The sequence below is a fragment of the Mastacembelus armatus genome, chromosome 12 (genome assembly GCF_900324485.2).
Source record: "Mastacembelus armatus chromosome 12, fMasArm1.2, whole genome shotgun sequence".
NCBI classification, from domain to species: domain Eukaryota; kingdom Metazoa; phylum Chordata; class Actinopteri; order Synbranchiformes; family Mastacembelidae; genus Mastacembelus; species Mastacembelus armatus.
This window is the reverse complement of record NC_046644.1, coordinates 10,668,549-10,692,661: the sequence shown is the minus strand read 5'-3', so window position 1 is coordinate 10,692,661 and position 24,113 is coordinate 10,668,549. Positions and strand designations below refer to the sequence as shown.

The following is a 24,113-nucleotide window of genomic DNA, read 5'->3' as shown; positions in this document are numbered from 1 at the left end:
CTCCTGCCACTAGTAATTGTTTCAGTTTTGAGCAGATACTGGTTTTGTGCCGTGCTCGGTGCAGGCGTCAGAGGGCGCAGATCAGCAGGTTTAACCTACTGAACCGGCGAAGTTGCACAGTTCACACCCCACGGTCTGTTCCCACTCTGAGTCGCGAAAGGCGTGATGTGAGGAGATAACAGGAGTCATTACTTCACTTTTGAAGGCAGCAGGTAACATTGATTCCTTCTATTGATCAGATGCTGCTGGAAGGCTGCGACTCTGTTGCTGGTTTAATGTTTTTCTCATTTTGCATTGATTTGTTCAGACACTCGGGGGAGACCGAGAGAAATAAGCTTTGTGCGTGTGCGCGTATTGTGGGGGTTTCATAATTTTGGAGTTGATCCATCGACAAAATCTGAAGTTTCTTGGAGAGTTTGAGGGGGGGTGCAGGGTGCAGGGTGCAGGGACCCTTCAGTGGTGCGTTTTCTCGCTGCTTTCCCACGACACGCCGACACGCATGACAGCAGAATGCGCGTGTCGTGTTTCAGTGGTATTTTCACAGCGTTTGCATGTGCGCAAATTGCAGGCTGTAGTTGTGCTGGCACGCATTCGCTCGCATGTGTGAGCGTGCGGCATCAGCCCATTAGTTCAGCCCAGGACCGTGGGAAATATAAGTCTGTAACGTGCTGCAGCAACTTCAGTATGGACTCATCAAAGAGCTCTCTGTCTGTTCAGCCCGAAATCACAGGTCCCTCTCTCATTCTTACCCTATCCAAAGAGCAGCTCCTCACTTCTTTACCTGCGTTTCCCCCCACAAACTCCTCCACAGTCTATTGAGCTCATTCTCCCTCATGGAGAAAAGCATGACAGCTCCTTTATTTGGCACTAATTTAAAAAAGGGAGAGGAAGAAGGGCTGCCTCCCATGTTAACATCATGCTATATCAATTAATACTAAGCTAAAATGATTTGACCACTTTTCAATTAGCTGACGGACAGAAAGGTGATTGGCATGACAACTGATTCATTTTTGAAGTTGGTTTCAAGCAAAAATGGCAAAATTGATCAAGCTCCAGCCCCTCACTGGTCATGGTGGCTTAGTGAATAGTAAATTGATATGTTTGACAGGTTGAAAATGACACTCTGGGCTTTAAGAGGTTGCTCCAGGATGTGTTGATTAATCAATAAAATAATCCATGGATAGATCTATAATAAAAATAATAGTTCTTACTGTCCTAATCTGATTTCCCAAGAAAACTGTTTGAACCACTGCTGCCACAGTATGTTTGACACTGACTGCAGTTCTGCTGTGGTGCTTAGCTGCCTTCTTCATGTCTAGATCTGGTGTAATATTAGTAGATGTAATGATGTAGGCAAATATTTTACATTTGTAAAGTCTTTTTTTTTTTTTTAACCAAACCCCAGCCCAGCAGCAGCTTATGATGAGAATGTAGAGCTCCCCTGCCATGGGAGCCATTAACATTCCCGAGCCCACTGCCATGATGGGGCCCTTTGATCTGTCCTCTCTGTGGTCATGTGTAACACGGCTTTGCTCCAGGCCCTGTGAGACCCATCATGCATTTGGGAACTGCGCTGATTGATCTTAAAACATGTCTGGGAGTGTAATTGCCTCTTTTACTCACACTTGCTCTGTATCACAAAGCTGCACAGCAGTACCCACAGTATGGCTCCCAAAGGCTGCAGCACAGAGGGGTTTTTGACACATGATCCAGCTGCATCATGAATGTAAATGTGTGAGTTATGATGCCCGAGAGATTTGAGAGGCCCGCTCACTGTTCAGCAACCTTAGATGTTCGGTGGGATTTGTTATCTAACCATTTTCAATGAAGCAGGACTGCAACATTTTACTCGCCAAAGAGGCCACTGTAGAAGTGGGTCATGGGAATATAAGCATGTTTTTGTGTGTGGTAATATGCACTGCACCTGTTACAAGACCAGATCAAACACAAAAGCTTATGCGTGTGCACGTATTTGTGTCAACCCACATGTTAGCCTATATGTAATTGGATTTTCTCTTGGTTTAATATTTCCCCTTTTAATCTTTTTTTTTTTCTTGGCTTTTTGTCTCTGCAGCCTCATGGAGTCAGTAGAGAGCAAGGCTGAGTATGTTCAGGTAAGTCTTCCCTGTCCAGGTGTGTATGTGTGTGTGTGTGTGCGTATGTGGGTCTTTGTCATCTTCTTTTAGTGTTTACTGGCTGCCTTCAAATACATGGTATGATTCTGTAATATCTTCTTTCTTGCTCAGTGGAACAAGCTCTGTCTAATGTACTGACAGTCAGTCTTTTTATCCATCCAGCAGTGTGTAATGTTATATGGTGACGCTCACATCATATATTTGTTATTGTATTTTATGCTTGACTAAAACACTGTAGTGCACTATCCAGTAGTGACGTTAGTGAAGGTGAGGACAGTGTTGTTAGAATCACACAAAACAGAAACTTTTTAGCTTTTTCTTTCCCATAATATAATAGACTTTAAACTCATTTCATCATTTCACATTTAATGCTTGACAAACTGGTAGATACTGTATGAGTTGTATTTTTCAGCCTAAATGAGCCATTCAGTTTGAATTTCCTCCTCCCTGCTGTATTATTGAATTAGATTTTTTAATGTGAGCACTCACATGTAATTGCAGCTGATTATTAGGTCTTAGTCTTGAACAGTTATGCCCATTGCAGCAGGCTCACTCTGCATTTAGCCTAATTCATTCTGCCATTTAGCTAATTGAATTTGGAATGAAGCAGTGTTAATGTCAGCACTGTGCAGTTAGTACGTAATCTGTGTTGCAGCCAGTAGATGGAGCCATATACAAGGCTTGTGAAGTCTGGTAAAGCGCAGTGTGTGTGAAGCTGTTTTTATGACCTTGGAGTCATCCATGCCTTTTTACTACAAGCACACATGAAACCAAATATTGGACTTTATACTCAGCAAAAATCAGAGGTGGGAGGAAGAACGGTCAAAAAGAAAGGGAGCAAGAAATAAGAGAGGACAAAGGAAGACTGCAGGGAACTGTTGAGCTGTTGGGATGTGTGTGTGCTTTTTTTTTATTATTGATTATACACAATAGGCAAGTGGTAAAAGCCTTCTCTTATGACCCTGACCCACACTCCATTTGTAAAACAAATACATCCAACTTTCCCTGGCCACAACAAATCGACTGGAGCTAAATCCAAATTTCAATCTGTTAATGCAATCAAAACGTTTGGGTTAATGATTAATTTCTGTTTATGACATGGTGGCACAACTTTTCTTATGTGATGAATTTCACCAGGTGAGACTTTTTAGGGAATTTCTAGTGGATGTTTGAGGACAATAAGGATGTCCATAAATTCTGGACCCCTAGCATGGCTTGTGGTGATGTGCACTTCTGTGTGATATTTTTTGGTTTTTCAGATTTCAGTAATCCTCGAAATATGTGTGACTGAGTGCTCTTAGCATGAATTGTCAGCATATTTCTTGCATGTGACACTGGACGATCACACTCCCGAGCACATCATTCAGACTTTGAAAGGCTGAGACACAAAATCCACTTTTTAAAATTTTTAACCTGAATTCACCTATTTTTTTATTTTTATTTCAAATCTTCATGCAGGTTTTGTCACCCAATATTTCCTCTCTCCTTTATTGCTTTCACACAACAGTCCATCCCAGCACTGCACCCACTCCCTGAAAGCTCCTTCCATTTCACTGAAACATTTATGACAGCTGATGTTTAAATCAGGAGCTGGCCTGAGTGTTCCCTGTTATAATGGGCAATGATGTTTGTCACATGTGCGTGCTCACACACATGTACGCATAGTTACGCACACACACAAGATATAAGAAAATACTAAATGACAATGAGACAAAGTGGGACAGAGGGAGAGAGACAGGGAAACTGATCTGATCTGATTATGCTCAAAGAAAATAAGCGATGAGTAAGAAAAGCCTCAAAACATTCAGATGATCTTTTGATTTTTTAAGTTTCATGGAGACACTGTTCAAGCAGTTTTTACTGTTTTTATTTTATTGACTTTTAGTGAAAGATGTAAAAAGCCTCTTAAAAACAAATTTTGGATTTCAAATTTCTGACCATACTATATCATTAGATAAGAAATCAAAATCATTTAGAATATAAAATATTATTTTTGTCTGGGGTGTATAATGTGTGTGTGTGTGTGTGTGTGTGTGTGTGTGTGTGTGTTGCTAGTTGTGCTACGATTGCATAGGTTTGTTTTTGCCTGCAGCCCAGCCCTGCTTTGTCTCCTGTCCTCTTTAGTGGTTTGATGCTAGATTGATGGGAGGGGCAGGAGGTGGAATGGGTCGGTTCATATGAGGTTTATTAATATGTCTGGCAGGAGACGCACACTGGTGCTCTAAAAAGATTTTTAAGTGTGTGTGTTTGCGTGTGTGTGTGTGTGTGTGTGTGTTTGAAGGGACTCAGCTGTGTATCTGTGCCGTACCTCATGTTTGATTATGCAAATGGTTTGAATTTCCAAAAACTGTATGTCTGTGTGCTGCCTGATTAAATTAAGGCAGTGCCCTGTGGGTGCAGCTACGTGTGTGTGTGTGTGTGTGTGTGTGCGTGCGTGCACACGTGTGCGCATATGTGTATGTGAAACTATTACAGTAGATTGAATAAATGTGGCGCCTCTGTAAATGAGAGGGGGTGTAAACTGGCATGGCTGGCCCCCTGTAACACGCCCCTGGAAAGAGTTCAGTTATTTTGCCTCACCAAGCAGACAGACACACATACAAAAGATACACTCTACTCTGTGTTTACTGAAAGTGTGTTAACATCTCATGTGAACATCATTTCATGAATCATTTTATTTAGGTCAGAAAATGGAAAATATCCCAGATATCCACTGTATTTATCCCACTTTTTATGGTACGCAATGATCTGTAGAACTCATATTTGATGTTCAGGATATAACAAAACAGCAGGAACAACTTATAATGTAATGTAATACATAACCATGCACTCAGTCAGTTTGGTAAAGGGCACAATATTCAGAGTTTGGTACATATAAATTTGCAGTATTTGCAACTGACACACCAGGAATTTAGGCAGCAGTTTATGCTAAATGTGGACACTAGTCAGGGGATCAGCTAAGTCAGCAGGCTTCATCCTCTGGGGATCATGAATGTCCACACCAGATTTTGTGGGAATTGACTAAGTAGATGTGGCTTTGCTTGAAAAGCGAAACCTTCAACCTGCGTAGAGATGTTTTAGTGTGGGGTGGTGGTGGACAAACTGACCATCACTGCAGATACAGACTGTCAGCAAGGACACTTTGCAAATTGGTTTCCAAATTAAAATGGCTCATAGTCTTGCAGCCTTTGTAATTATGATTTATAGTTCAGTGGCTCTTGTCTGAACTACTGGCGTCTCTGAAATGTGATACTGTAAAGAGAATATGAATCTACGACCTCAGAGTCTCATGAATAAGCTCTGATATTTATTGTAGGGCCTTTATATTGTCAGGTGTTTCTGTTATTTTGTTCCCCTTCTTCAAGGTCAGCATGTCCATGCCACCAAGCAATGCACAAGACAAAGAGTAATGGCACATTGATCTCTCTAAGACAGTATTACACACCGCTTTGACGCTCAAGATGTGTCTAGTTGCTACAGCAACACATTTAGTATTGTTTATTTTAATTCTGGAAAAAACAGGACAGTTGAGTTTTAATGGTGCTATTTCACACCTGAATTTATTATTTGTTTTTCTACACATATGTGCGGACACAGGTCTCTCTCTCTCCATATCCGATGTTTCAAACGGATTTTTGAAACGCGTATCTCGGGGTTCAATACGGATTAGGGTCAGCCCTGTGAAAACACACTGATGACAATCAGACACATACACAGGTCATTTGTTGAATGCTCCTAACCCCCAGCAGAGCCCGGCTTTTGTATTTAGACACGCACGTGTGCACATACAGACACGTATAATGATGTATATGGACATTTAATCTTGATCTGCCCTCACTGTGTCTCCTTTCATCTCTCACACACATTCTCATACACACATTTTTCACTCTTACATGCTCTCCCTCACTGTCCATATTCTCTTTCTACTATCTTGGGGTGTTTCTCTCTCTTACCACACATACACACCCATACACATATGCACACGCACTTACACGCACACTACTTTCATTAGTGAGAAGCTTGCAGGCACATGCAGGGATTCTCTATTGTGCTCCCTATCAGCCTACGGGATGGGACTCACTAATTAATATTTATCTGAAGACCGCCTTGAAGCAGGGGAGGAGATGCACAGATAGAGGACTGGAGGGAGGGGGTAGAGGAGAAGGAAAGGACAGAGGAGAGAAGAGATGGCTGGAAGCAGCGGGTTCGCCTAGTGATGAGAGGCCGGGATAAGGAAAAGGGAGAGATGTGCGGAGGAGCATGGTGAAATGCGGGTGCGAGAAAGGTTGGCTTTGATAGAGCATAGTAAGATGGAGTTCAGGGATATAGGAGTGCTCAAAAGAGAAGGGATAGGCTAAATATATGAATAACTGTAAACATAATGGGGGGAAAATGCTGGTAGGAAAGAAAATTGAGGGACGAGTACAAGTACACACATTTTCTGACAAAGGCACTTGTACTAAATACAGAGAATAAAAGAGACAGATAAAAAGATTTAAAGGGAAGCAACGGTGGAAGGATGAGTCAAGGAAAGAAAAAGAAGAAAGACAGTTCAGGGTAATGAAGTGTACAAGACACTAAAGTAAGAGTGAGACTTTCTTTCGTCTTCCCAAAGGCACAAAATTGGGCAAATTTACAACCATTTTTCTTTCAACCTGTGCCTGTGGAGAGTTCAGTCTATTATATTAAAGGATCTTAAATGATGTGGAACAGTGAGGCTGGATGATCTGGTCTATAGAACACTATATTACGATGAAATGTCACATTTATCTTCATAATGAAACATGTAACAATAACTGCTGTGAATATTGTGTGTGATCTTTAATATCGTGTGCTGATTCAGATATAAGATGTTTATCTTTTCAAAGTATGGCCATTAGAGAATCTGTACAGCAGGCTGTGGGCTCAGTCATGGCAAAGGCACAAGAAAGAACTTTGTGAATATAAGCTACATCAAACCTTTGAGAAAATATCCTGTTGGCAGGATGCTTATCTAAATGTATGTGTAATATAATAAGTGTAGCATGGCTTTTAAAATTGTCATTTTATGGAGTGGCTTCTAGCTATTGCACCTAACACTGCAATACATTTTCATTATAACCTGTCTGAATGGAAATTACACTGCTAACATTGCCAATTTTTATGCCAGGTTCACAGCCGGAGTACACCACCTGTGTTTTAAACCCTGCACACATCATACCAGTGTGTGTTTTTGCCACAGCATGCATTTTAAATTGTGTGTGTGTGTGTGTGTGTGTGTGTGCGTGTGGGTGTGTGTGTGTGTGTGTGTGTGTGTGTGGCACAGCAGCCAGATGTAACATTCTGTATGTTGGGATTGTTTTGGCATGGTATTACAGAGGATTGAGGGAAGGAAAGCACAGGGCTGCTCTTATGAGATTATTTGGGTCCCCCCACTGTGTAATCTGTCTAATCCAGGACTGGATGGTTTGAGATTACTTTAAGGGGAGACGCTGTGGTTAATGAATCCGTCCTCTGTCTTGTAGCTCCTTATCTATCGGCCTTTTCTGACCCACTAGTGTGCATTCAAGAGGCAGATTAGCGAAGTGATTACTGATCATCATCTGATGTTGTTGTGTGTTTGTGCGGTACAGACAAGACCTTAAAGATGAACCAAGAAAAGAAGAGAAAACAAAAAAGAAGCAATGCGTGTTATTTTATTGTGACCTGGTGTGCTGGCTCTCTTTCTCTGGCTATGGCTCTGTCTTGCATTATGCTTCCCCGCAGTGGTGCAGACCCAACTAAATGCAGTGTCAGAATTTTGGATGCTGTCAAGGCTCTCACAGTGTTTCCATGGTGAGGCGTCCTCAGTGATGTCACTCACTCAGACCTCTGGAATCGAGGCCCCACCCCCCCCCTGCCAGTGTGTGTGTGTGCGCGTGTGTGTGCGTGTGTGTGTGTGTCTATATGTGTGAAATGGGCCGGTGAAAATCACACCGTGTTATCCTAGAAACACCTGCCCGTGTGTTTCAGCTTCTAATGAGCTGTCTAGCTGCAGTCTGCATTGCTTTTTAGAGACACATCATTATATTCTCTCTCTCTCTCTCTCTCTCCCTCTCTCCCTTTCTCTGTGACACGCACACACACACTAACTCACACACAGTTAACAGCATTTTAACACAGGCACCAAGCTCTCTGTGGCTCTTGCTATCACTAGTAATATATAGTGATGTGGATATGTTGACATGTAGGTGGAATAAAAGGTGTGAAAGTGTGTGTGTGTATCTGTGTGTAGTTGTGTGTACCAGGGGCCACCCGTGTTGGGTTCCTTTCAGGGCACAAGAAAGGTTACATTCCTCTGGGAGCCTGCACTTCTCTTCCTCCTTTCTCTTCCTTTACCCACATCTTCTCATTCATCATCTCATTTAATGATTTCTTTGCATTATACTTTTTTCTTTCCTTTCTCCCATCTTTTCCTGACTTTCTCTCTGTCCTGTAATCCCTCCACCATCCCCTCTTCCCCTCCACCCTGTGTCAGTATTGTCTCAGCACTGAAGCGGGGGTTGTTGGGTGGGTGGTGGGTGGGGTTTCTGCCTGCAATTCGACAACACTCCTCTCCGCTTGTGCCTGCTTGCATTCACTCCCCCATCCCTCCCTCCATCCATCCATCCCTCCCACCTTCTCTCCCTCTGGTCCACCCTCCCCCCACCCACACTCCTTTCATCAGCAAGCAATGAGGTAATCCCTAGCAGCCGCGTGAAGTGCAGCAAGTGCAGTGAGAGGGAGACAAGCGAGAGCAGAAGCGACAGAAGCCGGTGCAGGGCAGAAGCAGCGGAGATGTCAGGAGCTGTAAAATCACTGACTGCTATCAGTACCAGCTGTTAGCAGCTCACTAGTAATAGCTGATGTGGTTACAAGCAGCTGCTCTCAAGCTGTGGCTGTAGTGTTAGCTGTTTAGCTTGTAGCCTGGTTTTTGTAGTGGTGGCACTATGTTGAGAGGCTGGTAGCCAGGCAGAGAGGGAGGGAGGCAGGCAAGCAAAGAGGCTGGCAGGGGTGGGACAGGCTTAGTCCAAGGGCTGGGGTTTGGATTGAACAATCCTGGGTGGAGCAGAGAGACGGGACAGGTCAGGAGACAGGGAGAAGAGCAAGAGAGAGAGGTGAAGTAGAGGGAAAAGAGAAAGAAGCGAAGGGAAAGGTCTAAGGAAAGGTAGCAGGGGAAGGTGTGTACCCACCATGACGGAGAGGTGTAGTCTCTGGAGTGCCCTCTCGGCCGCAGCGTGCTGCTTCTACCGGGGCTCCTTCATGCAGGTGCAGGTGAGTGAGCATCTCTGTGTGCGTTCTTGTTTTTGTTTGTTTGCATGTGTTGTGATAGAGAAACAGAGAGCCTGGTATGTAACAAAGTGCACTCAGCACATGATATGCCACTACCAGGCATATGCATGTTCCCATTTCATAAACTGTCCAAGTTTTTTTTCTGTTCCATGCATTTGTGGATGCACGTGTGTGTGTGTGTGTGTGTGTGTGTGTTGTGTGTGAGTGTGTGTGTGTGTGTGTGTGTGTGTGTGTGTGTGTGTGTGTGTGTGTGTGTGTGTGTGTTTGTTTGTAGGTTTGAGCTTGTGTTCGCGGGAGGTGTGCTCACTGCTGGCTCCTGTCCTGTCCCGGCAGCCGGTAATGTCAGCCTGCCTGCTAGCTGGCAGACTGATGATATCATAGATGCTGTACAGTACTTGGGTGTCAGATGGAGTGTGTGAAATCACAGCGTGGAGAGAGATAGAAGGAAATGGTCAGGGAGAAGAGAGATTTTTAGAGAGTTTTTTATGTGTGTTTGAGAAGGTGTGTATGTGTTTGTGATTTGTGTATGAGGGAGAGAAAGTGTGTGAAGGCTACAGTGGACTGAGGTGTACAGTGTCCTACAGTATCAGTTTTACTTCAGTCTAATTCTGGGTTTGTGTTGGAAACCCAATATCTGACCTTATTGCTGGGCCAAATATACACCTATGGCATGTTTTTCTGTGTATACTCGTGTATATAGTATCTTTCAGTAGCTGTGTGGGAGATTTTACATGACGAAGGCGATATGAGAAGAAAAACCATTGGTGAACGAATGAGATAATAGAAAATAGACTATGAGGAACACATTATTGCCTGTGGTTATAAGACTGTGTTGGACTGAAGTGGCTGTAGTAGCAGATGTACAAGTATCGGTCCTGTTTTCTTCTCTTGGCCATGCCACGTTGTTTGCAGCTGACTGTGTTGTTGTAATTATGGCTTTACTTTAAACAGGGAAGCCACAGAGTTGTCTGCGTGGTTTAGCTGCGTTTCAGGGCAGTAATCCCTATCTTAGGTGTTGGCGTATCCCATCTCGTCTCTGGCAGCAGGATATTTCATCAGTGTGACAACGAGCTGAGACGGTCTGTGTCTTCATGCTGGATTACTTTGGTTGTTTTGATGTTCTAAAATCAAACGGGTGTCCTGGAGAAAAGGCATGGGGAGAGGCTTTCTTGGCTCAGTTCTTTCTAGGTTTTGGAGGCATCTGCTTTTGCTTAGAGTCAAGTGTTTGAAAGCGCAGTGTAATGAAAGTTGTTTTAATGAAATCTGTTATGGGGGTTCCTGTGTAGTGGTGGTTGTGGTAGGAATATGTGAGCAGGGGGTAAATTAATTAGCAGTCACTGAATGAGTGGAGTTAAGTGGGAGCTTTTACATTGTAAAAAAAAATAATTACTCAGTTCTGTGCAACTTGGGTTTGTTTACAAACAGTGTGATTTTTGTCTGTATACCAATATTTATTCCCCAATCCGTTCTAATTAAACATAGCCTGTCAAGGCCAATACTGTAACCCACTGTGTTCTGCCCAGATAATAACACTTTAATCACTGCTTGTTCTGCACTTTCAGTCTCATATTGATGCTTTTTCTTAGCCTCCAGGGGGGTAATTGTTAGTTATAATATTTGCACTGCTCATGGACTTAAACATCCCCAGTTAACTCTTTTAATCTTTTTTCTGAAAAAACAGGGATTCCTGACGGTCGCTGGTGCATGAAACTGTGAGCACTCAGGGCAGCTAGTAATTCATTTTTATATCTGACCTTGTCAATAGCTAAGCCCCCTTAAAAACACAATGTTTACTGGATTAAAATGAAAGTCACTACTATCATCTCATTTGAACTGTGATAACTTTTGATCACAGTTACCTGATAGTTTCTATATAGATTTGACTTTCTGTAATAGGGTAAGATAATAATCCTGATGTATCCTATATAGACACTATATACACTGTGGTCATGATACTTCGGATGAGTTTTAAAACCATAATTGCAGCCACAAAAAGTAAAATACTGTAACACATATGGTTTTTAAAAGTGATTTTTGAATTGGAAACACTTTGTTGTGATACAAATGACATGCGGAGGTGGTGTTGATACAGCGATAGTGGTGTGTGACCTCTGCTCATCAGTTGTATCACTGGAGAGAGATTACACTTGATCCCCTGGTCTAGACTGCAGTGTGCTAACGATGAACACACACACACACACACACACATACACACACACACACACACATACAGACACGCACATACAGACACGCAGCTTAACTATTGTGTCTGCATTATAGCCAGTGCCTCCAGCGTGTCTCAGTAACTGGGACAATGTACCTGCTCACATAATGGTAAAACTCCTGTCAGATGCCACAAACACACAGGCTGTGATTTCTTAGAAATGAAGTGCAGTTTAAACTATGTCAGTCTAATGAGCTGATGTGAAAGAAGGTTAGATTTTCTCTTGCTTTACAAACCATTTACAAAACTTCCAGGCAGTGTACATGAACTGCTCTGCCTGGCTGATTTCTTTCTTTGACATCTGTGATTACAGTCTCCCCACTTGTGAGTAATTTGTACTGTATGCTTGTTCAGATGCATGAGGAGAACTATTTCTGAGCCTCTCGTTGGTATCTGATAGTTTTACTGCTCTTAGGAACAACTGAACTGCAAGCACACACTAACACACACATACCAAGGCAAGTGAAGGAGTCAGACATATAGAAAAGCAGGAAAATGACTGCAATGTGTACCTGAAATCGTTGCCATGGTCCTTTCCATTTTCTGGGTCTCCTGGGTCAGGACAGGAGTCGGACACCTGTCTCACCCCATCTTTTTTACTACACAGAAAGACAAAGAGGTGGAGAGTCAGGGACAGACTGCTTAGGATAAGGCACAAACCCAAGTATTGTTTACATACACGTCACTGCACTACAGATACAATCTTGTTTATTTCAGAAACTCCAGAGGTAATCTTGGCACTGCATCAACATCACAGTGGTAGAACAGAGACAAAAGACAAAACTATACAAATACTTCGCAACATTATATAAAACGGATCTGACAAGCTGCATCTCGTCTTTGTCTCTAATTATAGCACTGCTTTTGACAGTATGTTTCATCATTTTTATCTTTCTTTTTTAAATTTAGTTTTACTGTTTTTTGTTTGCTTTTTAAATTCTATCCTGCTTGTATTGTTTGTTAATCTTTTCCTGTCATTCGGTATTCCCTGCCTCTGTAACATCATTGAACGTCATAGGATTTTTATTTAAATAAAGCTCGACCATTCGGTGTTTCCTTCTCCTGAATATTTAGAGGGTTTCAAACTTTCAAGAAACATAGTTGTTGGGTTACCTTTGAGCCAACAACAGCGTGTATAGGTGTTTGTGTTGTGTGTGATTGTGTATGTGGATGAGTGAAGAGAGGAAAAAAAAAAACGCCTGTCTTTTTCTTGTCGAAGCACAGTCACACACACACACACACACACACACACACACACACACACACATACACATACAATCCATAAACATGTATGGATGGAAGAATAAGCAGAAAGATGTCCCCTTCGCTACACTATGATTGTTAAGTTAACCTTTTATTTCTGCCTGCCACCTTACCTCTCTTCTACGGCCTCTTGCTCTTTTGCTTTCTCTCTCCCCCCGTCTCCCCATCACTCTCCCCCGTGTGACTCTGCAGCCCAATTCCCCGCTGACCCGACCAGCATTAGGCAGCCGTCATGCCAGCTAGCAGCCAGTCCCTCTGTCCTTTAGCATTTCCTTGTCCAGACTGTATCTGGAACATTGCTGTTGACCTCCAACCTTACAACATGGCACCTCTCTGCCAGCCATTCCCATGCACTGTTAACTAAGTTACTGTATGGAAACAGGTTCTCATAGAGGTTATAGCACCACCTGGTATTTTTTGGATAAAAATTTAGGAAAGGCACTATAAAACAAATCTCCCATAGCATTGCTTTTTGTCCATTCTAATTCTCTTTGATTTGATTTGATTACACGTATTGGGATAACATAAGGTTAAGTACAGAGAATAGTTTTTGTTCATGGAGATTTTTACAGGGAAATAGGAAAAAAAGGAGATTTTTACTTCACCGTCCCCTGCCACTGTGCACCCAACAAATTCTGCAATAAATAGATCACACACGTTAAAGTGCCCAGCTTTATTGCATTCTTGTCCTTTCTGTATGTCTCATCTACACCTTCACTATACCACAGAGCAGGACACAGTTTAATAACAGGCATTATGTCACTTCAGTTCATATCTATACTTTGATGTCATCTATACTTTTATGTTATTAGTTTTAAAGTAACAAAAAAACTTTCACAAATCCTGCTATGTTTTAGGTTGTTGGATCTTCTTTCATTTTTTTTCACTGCTTCAAGAGGGATGACATGATCTTAGAAAAACAGGAAGAGCTTGCTTGGTTTTGGTCCACTCAGTCAGTCACAGCAGGTTAACCAGCAATCAGCTTGTCATTCAGATCCCCAGGGGTCCCTTTGGTTTTGTGTTGGCTTTACCCATCACCCCACACTCTATCTAGTCAGTGCTAAGCTAGCTGTAAAAGATATGCCTCTGCAAATGCTCCTGTGTGTGTTTGTGTGTATCTGTCTGTCCAAGCCACAGAGGGAGTCCAAGCCAATTGGTATGTTTTAGTATTGAAATATTCACCATGTAATCCCCTCTTCTCTGCGCCTCCTATCTCTCTCTCCCTCTTGCCCTCCTCCCCAAAGCTTTTCACCACAAATCCTCTTTTGGCTTGCCTGCCTGTCACACCCTGCAGGCTCATAGTGTGAAGGGCAGCTGTGAATTTGTGTGAGTGTGTGCTTAAATTGCCTTGTTTCAGAGTCCATATCCTCATTAGAGCACTGTGATGTTTTTGGCGGTAATGAGGAACGAGCACACCTGTGTGTATGTCCGCGCGGTCTTATTGTGTGTGTTTCACATTCGACTGTGTGCAGCGCTTCGGCCCATTCTGTGAATTTGTTGTTCATTCATATTTCTCTGGTCTCAGCTTATCTTTGGTGTTTAATATCTCGATTGTACCCACCAGGTATTCATCAAATCACTGGATGTGTGTTTTCTCATGTGCCATATTTGATTACATTTTGGAAATGACTTGCCAGGGAATTATTGTGAGATTTCTGCAGGAGTTTGGTTGAGATGGGAGAAAAAAGCAAAGTTGCCAGTGCCAAAGCTATATCCTTAAATCAGAAATTTCAGGAGGAGGCTGGAGGTGTTAGATGAAATAAGGTCTGAGGACTTTGGTTTTCATGGTTGTGCGCTCATCAGTCATCAATCAGCTCATACATGCACAATGTCAGTGGTCTGCCTAAACCACATGAAGGGTGTAACCGGATCGCTAGTGCTGTTTCTAACATGTAAGAGCTAACCTGCAGAAACTAACCAAAACGTACATTGATTAGCTGCTGCCTCACAGCAGACAGACACATGAGGCTTATATCATCTTCCACTGAAGATTTTTACTGTGAAGCAACTATAAGTATTGAGTATGCTTTAACAGCATACTAGAGTCCACTACTTTCTCATTCTTCTGAAGCACCGTGTCCTTCTGATACATTGTACTCAGGCTCTCCTTTAATCTTCATCTTGACTTAGGATGTCAAAGAAAACACTTAAGTGGTCCTTGAGCTGTGGATCACTATTAGGCAGGTTACTCTAATAGGTAGAAAGAGTTCTTTGATTCCTAAGAAGATAAAATGTGGCTTAACATGTGTTGACGTATGTTTCAGTGAGCATCTTACCAAGTAATGTTATGTTAACGTTAATAATTATAACATTAAAAGCTTTAAATGAGCTGATTCTTTAGACCTAAGAAGAACTGGGTGATGGCATTAGTAAAGGAGTTATAAATACTATAATATAAACAAATGTAGTGAGTACAGGCTGTCTAGCAGAAACGCGTCCTGAGGCACCAAACCAAAGTGCATAGCATTTGCATCGTTCAGACAACTGAAAATGCAGAAACGAAATGGTCTCTTCATATCATGACTTATAGCTGCAGGCCGGGATCACAGAGCTTTCCAGCTCAGTGCGTCATGTAATCACTTGCTCTCTCTCTTGACATGATAGAGGAAAGCTTTAAAATAGAATAACATGAGAACATAAACCTATGGCGAATACTGCTGTGCATTTAATCACAGTCTAGACTCTATAAACAGAGGCTACTGGAGGAGAGATTATTCTAAGGAATACCTGCCTCCAGGTTAGAGATGCAAATGCCCTTCAACCGGTTATTATAATTATCTTCTGGCTCAATATTTAAGGTTCAGGTTGTAGGGCAATTTGGTGAATATTTACTTCTGGGTTAAGCTGCTAAAGTTGGCTGCTAATTTCACCGCGGCATGAATGGAGAAATGGATGCTGAAAAGCGTAAATGCTACTTTAAATCTGAAAGAACTCTTTACAGCTGTCAATGTAAAGGGGTTTTTACATTGAAATGAGTTCAGTTTATCAATTACAACCTTTCTGTTCACCATTTGTTTCAGGGTACCAATAATATTCTCCCACCTCTCACTCTTCACTCTGAATCTTCATTCATTCACAAACTCTGTCTTTTAAGATGAATAAAGTCAAGGGTCTGTTAGCTGCAACCTCTCTGTGTGTGTGTGTGTGTGTGTGAGAGAGAGAGAGAGAGAGAGAGAGAATCCATCCTCTGAAGTCTCTCCACCAGTCTCTGGCTGAAGAAATCACACATGCCTGTGGATCCACACATACTCACACTATGCTCACATATGCTGGGTAAGACACAGCTGAGAGGGAGTGTGGCATAGTGAAGGGATTTGGAGCAGGAGGTTGGCAATTGTTTGCTCTCTTCATCTTTGACCTCTTCTGACCTCGGAGAACGTCGAGGGTATTGGTTTGGCTGCTGCCTTAAAGGTTCAGTACTCCTGAATGGCACAGATAGCTGCACCGGTAGCTGTGCTCTCATGTCTTGAAAGCCCTTGGTTTCATATTAAAAGTAGGGCCCTCTAGTTAAAATGATGCACAGTGAATTCAATCTGGACAATAACACATTCTGATGCATCAATATGGCCCTGAGGTTAGTGTTAATTCAATTAATTTTATGTAAAAATCGTTGCTCTACCTTCAGTTGGATCATATTGTGTTGAAATAATCTTATTGTGTTTCAGTAGAGTGTGTTTTTCCATGAGTGACTCAGGGGAAGCTGTTTAACTTAGTTTTTGTTGTACACATATGAACTATTTGGGCTCACGTTGTACCACATTAGCACAGTCCAGTCCTTTGAGCATCAGTGTAATTATACAAAATAGTATATCAATATTGCAAGATGATTGGATCCTTACTAACATTGTAGGATTGTTTTCCACCGTATCACCCTGTCCTGCTCTATACTGTTATTTTGAAACAATCCATTATTTTGTCTAGGCTGAATATGCAGAGCAGAATCCAGTTTGTTAGGATGATTGTGTGACTGTTTCAGTTAGATTCCAGCTATCCATGCCTGTGTTGCTTTTCTTTGTAATCCCTAATAAATCCCACTGGGTGTTTGAATTACAGAAGGCCCTGGACCTCTGTGGAGTTTTTAATGTGTCATTTTCCTTTATGAAAAGACCCAGAGCTGTTAAAATGTCTCTGGGTGATTTGCAGAGAGCAGCTAAGAATGGCAACGAACACACTTGCTCTCTCTCCTACACACACACACAGAGCTTCATGTATGCATGTACATTCCTTCACATATGCAATCATGGTTCTACATATTAGGGCTGCAACTAAGTTGATTTCCAATTGGTGAATTGTTTCGTCAATTTGAACTTTTTTAATGACTTAAATTATTAACCGCTTATCAAAAATGTCATCAAATAATTTAAAAAATTATGCACAACTGAAGACGACTCAGAGTACATAGAGTACCAATTTTTCAGAGGGGATGGTAACATTTATTAGTTATTAATGAAGCAGAAGGGTGTTAATGTGAGCTAGATACAGATACTGATTAGAGATGAAGCAGATCTAATTGACTGAAATTTGATATCTTTTTTGAATGTAGTTAAAGTCAAATCAGATTAACACTTCTGCTAATGAGATTCATGCACTGCAGATGCACAGATCGTGCGCTGGAACGCATGTAATTCATGCATACACATAAGCATTGGGTTTTAGTAAATGTGATTAGTTTAAGCAGAGAGACACAGATAAAGAGACTGTGTCGATAGTGCAGATAACATTTATTATGTTTCCTTGTGTAATAAGTAAGCAATAAAAGTGTCAAGATATGGAAGAATAATACATATGCCCCCCCCCCCCCCCATCAGGACATCTCAAATGGCATTATCAGGTTTGGTGAAATGGCTTTCAGTGTATAGTATCAGGATTTGTTTGTCTCTATAGTGTATATATTAGACTTTTTTTTTTAAATTGCAGCCGCAGTATGTTCCTGAAATTCAGGACTGCTTTGCATCTTGTGTTCACACGTGAAGTCTTGGAAGAAACCCCAACAGCTCCGCTGGCAATTACAAGCCCGTGAGTGACATCATACTCTAAAAAGGGGTGTGAGAGGAGTGGGAGGTGTATGTGGGAAGAGGAGGAGGGGAGTGTAAAACATGTAAGGAGGAAAGAGAGGAAGAGAAGAAGGAGAGTGAACATGCAGCACTTTGTAACAGGCTATCACAGGCTAATTTCCCATGAGCATCTCTTAGAGAAATGTGTCTAGTGTCTTTCATGGGAGGTTTATACTCACACCTTCGCATTCATACACACAAACCATCATACACACACACACACACACAAAGCGAGTCCCTTTAATTCTCCTATTTTGAAAGTGTTTCGAGGGCAAGGCTGCTCTGAAAAGGTGTGCTCGTGCAAGCATCAATGGAAAGAGGCGTGAGTGTGTGCCGGTGCGTGTGTGTGGTGTATGGCAAAGGGAGGGCCCCGGCTAGCAGTGAAATCTATCTGCATCACCATGACAACGGCCCGGTAACACTAAGGAGACAACACCCATCCTACCCATCCCAAAACCCCATCAGCTGTGTGTATGCGACTGTGTGTCTGTGCATGCTTAATTACTTGCATATAATGTGCATTTAAGGACAGTTTCAGTGTGTGTGTGTACGTACGTGCGTGCATGTGTGCATGTGTCCATTAGGGAGCATCCCAGCAGGTACTGAAAGATGGACGTGGCCTAAATAGCTTTCTCTATGCCTCCCATGGGGAGTGGTCACACGTGCACATATGCACATGCACGCTACATTGCTGCCTCTGTATGAATGGAATTGATACAGTGGCACTCTCCTGCTGTCTGCTTTAGCCAGCCAATAGTGCAGCTTGCTTCTCAACCACCAGGAAGAGATGACATCATTATTGGCCAATGGCGTCACAGCTCTAGGGCGTGCTTCTTTCTGCCAGTGTGCATGATCAGGGTTGATGGGGAAGGGTGTGTATTTGCTTACAATAGGGGGATAAAACTGATTTATATGCATCTGTGGTCTAACTATGGGATCAAACTGTTCCTCATTTCCATCTCATCATGTATGGCCACCACTTTCTTTTCTTCCTTCCCTTCCTCTGTCCTCTCTCTTTTTTTTGGCATCTCTTCCTGTGCATGTGATGCGTTTGTGTGTCAAGGCCAGTCAGTGGTTTATTGTTTGTATCGTGACTAGGCAAAATTTATGCGCGTGTGTACTGACACTGCAGGGAGAAGGATGTCATCGTGACCAAGCTGCAGATAAACGGGTTCATGATACACTTCTGCACTGTGACCTTCTATCTAGAGCGAGTGCTTACAGGCATGGCATAAATTTTCTAACACTTGGAAAGAAAGCAAGATACACATATTTATCAAATATTAAGTTATTCCTATGGAGTGAAAGAATACACGGATAAAAACATTCTAAAATATAAATCTGGAAAATCAACGTGAAAATGACTGACAGGCACTGGTCTAATAAAAGTAATGGAGTCATAATAACTTTGTACAAAGACTTTAAGGCTTTAAGAAGGCAAGCAGATGCAGAGAGAGTTCTCCTTTCTCCCAGTTTGACCCCATTTGAATTCTGTGTAAAGTCCCTTAACATTTAAGGGTTATGGTTTTTCAGTATTTTAATCATAAGTTATAACTCACATACATATTTGTATAGGATAATGAAAAACAAAAGTTGTGGTGGTGTTTATTTAAGAATCCATTTTTGTATTAAATTCTATTTCTGGGCAGCGTTTCAACCACCAAAACTGATTAATTCTCTTCTGTCACTCAATTATTCATTAATTAGATGCTGTGTCACCATATGCTTGTATCTATGGTAACATGGCCACAGCTTAGGCCACAGTCTTTATGAAAGGTAAACAGTAATCAAATTAATATTGATTGTGTAATATTTAAGGAAAATATGAATAGATGTCCATAATGTCACATTACTAATTTAAGGTAGAACTATAAAATGCCACAGCTTAGACTTTTATTTTGTTAGCGCCAAAACAATTACCCTCTGTGCTGTCCATCCCTTGGCCAAATATATGAAGAGGCTGATGGGTATATTAATTGCTTTCCTCTTAAAATAAATCACAAGCCCACATTTTCCTCTGCTGCCTGTACTTCAGCTGCTGCTTCATCACTTTTTGTCCCTTTCCTGTTGAACTGTGTGGGAGAAATGCATTGTGGGTGTGCGGTTTTCCTGTCACATCTGTCACTATCATGATAAATGGTGGTACTATGGATGGTAATGTCACTGGCCTGTGGGTAAATGGCAAGTATGTGTGTGTATATTGCTGTATACATCTGATTGGTTGCAATATACTGTATCTTCAATTTCATAAACGACTGCACTGAGATGTGTTTGTATACATGTATTATATATTTCATTCTGTGAATTCGTGTGTGTTACCGGAGGGTTACTATTGATGTGTCCTTAGACCTTCCATCCATCAGTGTGATGACCTTTTACCCCCAAAAGCCTGCAAATTAGCCAATAATGGCACAGTCTATGAAAGAGAGGCTGACATTGAGTGGCACAGCCCTGGGGGAGATTGTCTGTGTGTGTCAGTGTGTGTTCAAATGTGAGTGGTTGCGTTTTGTCTTATTGAGGAAATATTGTCACCAAACTGGGCAAAGGTGTTAATTGTTGTGAGTGGACACTGATTAAATGTGCCATAATAAAAATATTTATGTTGAGGCCATAATTAGAAACAATCATGATTCTTCCAACCCTCTGCTCCAACACAAGCTCTTGTCTGAGCTGCCAAAATAGAAGGTTAGGTATCTATTTCCAGCTGAGTGAAAAAAATAATGCCCAGAGCATCTCCCAGCTGTCTCAGCCTGTCATGGCTATCACACACAGCCCCTCTTTCAATTAAAGACAATATGGAGATTCTTTACTGAGTGAAATGATGCTACATTTGAAGAAAATCCAAGAAATCTGAGACTGTTAAGATTTTGTATGGACCAGATTTTGGACTGATGAGAGCAGGACATTAGGCTTCCACTTAAGGCAAAAAAGATATTCTTTAAAATTGCTAATTATACTGTTGGAAGCCACATTTGCTGCATACAAACCATTTTACCTGTCACCTGCATAAAGCTGTGTTTCTTTGAACTCTTCTCAGTTAAATGTGTACATTGCAATTTTAGAGAGTGTGCAATACTTTTTTTTTTTTAAACACGAATAATAAAATAACAGCAGAATTTTAACCACGTTTATTGAATGCCCACTGCAATATGTTTTAAATTCTCTGTAGTGCTATATTATGTAACTTAATTTTTTATAGAGCACTTTTATTTCCTTTCCTCTGCCTCCTAATGCATTGCTTCAGTCTCTCTCTCTGTCTCGCTCTCTCTCTCTCTCTCTTTCTCTTTCTCTCTGTTTTGCTGATGGAACAAGGTGATGCTGCTGATCAACACACACAAACAACTACACACCGGCAAAGTGGCTGACTGGATCGTTGAGCGAAAGTGCAGGAAAGAGAAGAGAGTGATATGATAGGTGTTTGAGAGATGGCAGGTTACATGAGGAGGAGGTATGGAGCGAGAGATAAACTGGAAGAGAATAGGAAGAAAAAGAGACAGACAATATTAACCTAAAAAGAGAAGAGATAAAGAGATGGAGGAGGAAAAAGAGAGAAGGTAATGGATTGAGTTGGCAGGGTAATATATTACGGCAGAAAGAGTAAGATCTGAGACAGACTGATCAGCTGTGATGCTGGTTTAAAAAGAGGAAATGAGACAACCCTCCTTCTACTTATTTTCTTATCTCTATCCTTCCCAGCTCTGTCTGGGAAACAGGTAGATGTGATGAGGAGGCGTATGAGAAAAACAAAGAACAAGACAAGTTCAGAAAAAGATAAATATTCAAATAAAGACCAAACATGTCAAGAAAAAAGTGACGAAGTGTAGAGAGAGGCTGCAGTGTTTGCCTAAAGCACAGCAGGAAGGAGAAAGTGAAACCTAGTGAAAACTGAAAAATAAAGCAGGGAAGTGAAGGAAAGATATATGATAAATCAGACTTGTGTGTCTATGTACGTCTGGGCCATCTATAAATTGCACCACAGTGAGAGAGAAGTTTGAGAGGCATGGAGCAAAGGGAAATGCAGCAAAGCTTTTGATGATTACTCTGAGCTTTGGCCAGCCTGGAATGATGGGCAGGGTCAATTCAGCGGTGCCAGTCAGGGTTAATAACCATCTTGAAAGAGAAGCTGTTCTGAAACACTTTGTTCATGAGCCAGAATATCATTCAGTGTTAGTCAATTATTATATATTACAGATAAGTGTGCACTGGTAGTGTGTGATGCACATAGGATGTCTAATGTATTATAGTGTATAAGGCTTATTGATCAGAAAGCCTCCAGTTCAGGTGATGAGCAAGCTGTCAAACAACAACAGGGCTCGTACTAAATGTAGATATAAAACCAAACTGTCAGTGTACTGACACAACCTGGAGTACACTTTGACCTCACAGTAGCAAAGTGAGATGTTTAGCCACGGTTTGCTCAGTCAAGTTAGTTTCTATTTTGGAAATGTATTCTTCTCTAAATTCGTACTTACATCTGATGCGGCCGATTAGTTCACAGCAGTTTGCAGTGCCCTCCTATCAGACTGTTATTCAGCACAAAAAAGACAGCTACACAATACAACATAATCTCACAATTCTAAATTAGCTGTTATGTCATGTTCATGTCATGCTGTTGCTAAATCCTTTATTTTGTGTTGAGTTAACGTTCCCTGTGCAAGTTCCTGTGTGGAGTGATGCTACAGACAACAAAAGTGTCGACAATCCTCAGCCACGTTGGCAGAAACAGGTAATGTGTGTAAATTTAAAGCATGAGTCATTGTAAGAAAATAGCAAGAGGCAGTGTGATGGAGTGGGCTGATGAGGTATTTGTTTACTCTGGTGCGGCTTCATGACTTTCCAGCAATTGTTGTGGTTTTACAATCTGACTTTAATTAAATTGGATTGAGTTCAGACTTTGGCTTAAGTTCCTGGCAGTAAAGTGGACCTAAAGGGTTGTGTGGCATTTTATCTTGAGTCATTGTTTTGCCTATTTTTAATACGGTCTTGAAATAAAACCCAAATCTGGATTTGTCAGGAGCCCTGCGGTCTTCGGTCAAGGGTGAACAATCCGACCAACTAATTTGCCCACAGAGAGAACTAATTACTCTAATATTATAGGGAAACTATAGGAATCAGATCACATATGCACACAGTCATGCACACAATGGGATGCCATGATAACTGCTCCCAACCAGCCATGTTTTCCTCTTCATTACACCCCACTGCACATGACAGAGCAATGCACACATGGGGCACATTAACCTCTCTCTGTCCCACACACACACTCCACACACCCATATATTTTTTCCTAAGGAAAACACCAGCTGGGGCCTGCAGAGTATGGAGTTACCATGGCAACAGCATCTATAGGTGTGGCACTGCTGAGTCGACAGAAAGGGAGTAAGGTGTGAATATGTGTGTCTGATTTTATGTGCGACAGTGTTGGATTCTGCATAATAACTTTGTTTTGTGGACATCGGCCCATCCCTTCATTACTTCAGTACAATATATTCCATATGCCAGATAGACAGATAACAGAAATCTACGATCAAGTCCTGTATTAACATACTGCCTTTGTCTCTCTGCTCCATTTCTATGCAGCAGTATGTGAATATTTGTTGCTGAAATCAAAGAAAGAGCCACCCCTCATAAACCTGGCATTGCATTGCTGCCTCCTGCTTAATATGCATTTGATTTTATGTCCAGTAGAAGCCATGTTTTGAAAATTTGCTATCACATATTCTTTTATGCTCACAAAACTGATTTCTGTTTTCAAAAGTTGGCATTTTGGAGATACGTAGTCTTTGCAGGACAGTGACACGCTCCTTAAAATCAAAGAAAATTGATGAATTTTTAAAGCTTTTAAACTAATCAACTCAAACAAAACATACCCCCGTCAGAACTGTTATTTGTCTGTATGTAATTACAGTGCAATGTGTGTGGCTGCATTGCTGTGTCATTAGCAGAAGTATTAAATTGAATTGAATTAGGCTCTAGTAAGCTATCTAATTTCATTCACAGAAATGATTAATTGAATCTGTGTAATCTCTGATCTATCTGTATCGAACTCTGGGTGACATCAACACGCTTAATAACTAAGCACATTATCAGTACACTTAGCAAAATGTAATGTTGTCATCTCAATTTTTCCTGTGTGCACTTGAATCT

At 41.5% G+C, this 24,113-nt stretch overlaps 1 protein-coding gene across 2 annotated transcripts in view; it reads left to right on the top strand.

Annotated features, from left to right (window-relative positions):
- The window catches only part of sh2d3ca (SH2 domain containing 3Ca), a 46,184-nt gene that overhangs the window by 2,800 nt on the left and 19,271 nt on the right, over positions 1-24,113 (top strand). For both annotated transcript variants that reach the window (XM_026296839.2, XM_026296840.2), the window contains exon 4: positions 2,075-2,114. In XM_026296839.2, the coding sequence (XP_026152624.1) occupies positions 2,075-2,114 (40 nt within the window). The remainder of the gene's footprint in view (positions 1-2,074; positions 2,115-24,113) is intronic.